The 1,751-nt window shown below is 60.1% G+C and overlaps 1 protein-coding gene across 1 annotated transcript in view; it reads left to right on the top strand.

Annotated features, from left to right (window-relative positions):
* IHH (Indian hedgehog signaling molecule) overlaps positions 1-1,430 on the top strand; it is a 6,251-nt gene extending 4,821 nt beyond the window's left edge. Inside the window, 1 exon segment of the mRNA XM_031058037.1 lies at positions 1-1,430. This exon segment is cut by the window's left edge and continues 21 nt beyond it. Coding sequence (XP_030913897.1) covers positions 1-184 — 184 coding nt within the window. The 3' untranslated portion in view covers positions 185-1,430.
* The last annotated feature ends 321 nt before the right edge of the window (positions 1,431-1,751 follow it).

The raw sequence follows: 1,751 nt of genomic DNA, 5'->3' as shown, positions 1-1,751 counted from the left end.
GCAGGAGCAGCAGCTGGCACAGCTGGCCTTCTGGCCACTCCGGCTCTACCACAGCCTGCTGGGGGGGCCAGGGGTGCAGGGGGATGGTGTGCACTGGTACTCAGGGCTGCTCTACCGCCTGGGCAGGCTGCTCCTGCCCCCTGACAGCTTCCACCCACTGGGAATATCCCAGGCGGAGAGCTGAGGGTGCGCCGCAGCCCCAGCCGGCACAGCTGGTGGAGGTGGTGGCTGCAGGGTGACTCACAGGGGCCAGCGCCCCCTCCCAAAGCTGGGTGCCCATGGGGAGCTGCTTCCAGCCCTGCCTGCTTGGGGTACAGCCACCTCCTGGTTGGGAAGCACCGAAGCTCCATGGTGTGCCTCTCCATGTTGACCACCCCCTCCTCACCCCCTGTTCCTGGGGACAGGAGGGAGGCATGAAGGGTTTTACCCCGGGACAGGGGCTGCCCCCGGCTGGATCCACATGCTGCTATGTGTGTGTGTGTGTGCAATGTGTGTGTGCGTGTGCCGAATTAGCTGACGGAGTCTGAATGGGAGGGGGGAGAGCAGAGAGCCCTGGCTGCTCCACCGAGGTTCCCAGCCTGTCTGCACCCAGTGGGGAAGTTTTGGGAGAGGGGCCCAGGCCCTTTGCTAGGCAGCCTGGGTGGGAAGGCAGGCAATGCTATTTCCAGCCTGGGACACGGCAGCTGGATGGAGGGTGACCCAGGTACTGGGACTGTGCCTTGTCCTTAGCCCAGTGTAGGGGCACTCAAAACAAGCAGGGGTGGGGGTCTGGCACAGCTCTGGCATGAGGACTTCCGACTTGGTGACACAAGTTCCACTGGAGTGATAGACTGGGGAGTGAGGTGCTGAACTCTGCCCAAAGCCAGCACCAGAGCCACCCAGCTGGGCATCCTGTTGGGCTGCTGTGACAGCATGGGGTGCTCTGGCTGGCAAGAGGGGCTGTGGAGGCAGACACATGGGCAGAAGGGTGCAAATGTCAGCCAGGCATAGACACACTGGTGGGAGCAGGGGTGGGGAGAGTCAGGGCTGCAACCCCAGCCTGCTGGAGCCTGAAGAAAGAGGCAGAGGAGAAAACCATTCCAGCATCTGGCCTTGAACTGGCTCAGCCCAAAAGCCTTTCCCCACCCCAAAGCTAAAAAATCTCCTCAAGCTTCAGACCCTGGCTGGCCTGAGCTCCCCAAGCCCCCAGCACCCCAAACCCTCAGGGTAACTCATTGCTGCTCACCCACTCCTGGGACCTGGGGAGAGTCCCACCAGAGCTGCAGCCACAGTTCCCCCACTCCAAATCCCAGCTAGAGCCTCAGCCTCCCCTGGCTGCACATCAGTGGAGGGGAGGGGGCTGAGGGAGGCAGTGACCCACGTCCCCCCTGTAGCATCACGCGTCTCTATTTATTTATCTGCTCTTTGTATGTACCATAGCTGGGAGGCAGTGTGGGGGTTGGGCGGGGGGGGGTGATTTTTTTTTTTTTAACAAAAAGCAGAAATTATTTAAAGATTATTTTAAAGCACAGCTTTGATGGTGATTGTTGTCCAGGATGAAGTGAGGGAGCGTGAGCGTGGCAGGTGTGTTTTTGTCTCTTCACTGGATGTACCTCTCCTGGTTGGGGACACAGCCCAATAAATCCATTGTCTCCCCAGAGGGAGCTCGGAACTCTGGTGTAGGGAGGGCAGGCAGGGATCGGGGGTGCTTACTGCACCCACTGTTAAAGGGCAGGCAGGGCTAGAGGGCACCTTGTGCTTCTCTAGGAGCA

This window comes from Geospiza fortis, unplaced genomic scaffold (assembly GCF_000277835.1).
Source record: "Geospiza fortis unplaced genomic scaffold, GeoFor_1.0 scaffold112, whole genome shotgun sequence".
In the NCBI taxonomy this organism is placed as follows: domain Eukaryota; kingdom Metazoa; phylum Chordata; class Aves; order Passeriformes; family Thraupidae; genus Geospiza; species Geospiza fortis.
The sequence above is the reverse complement of the archived record's forward strand: the minus strand, read 5'-3'. Positions and strand labels throughout refer to the sequence as shown.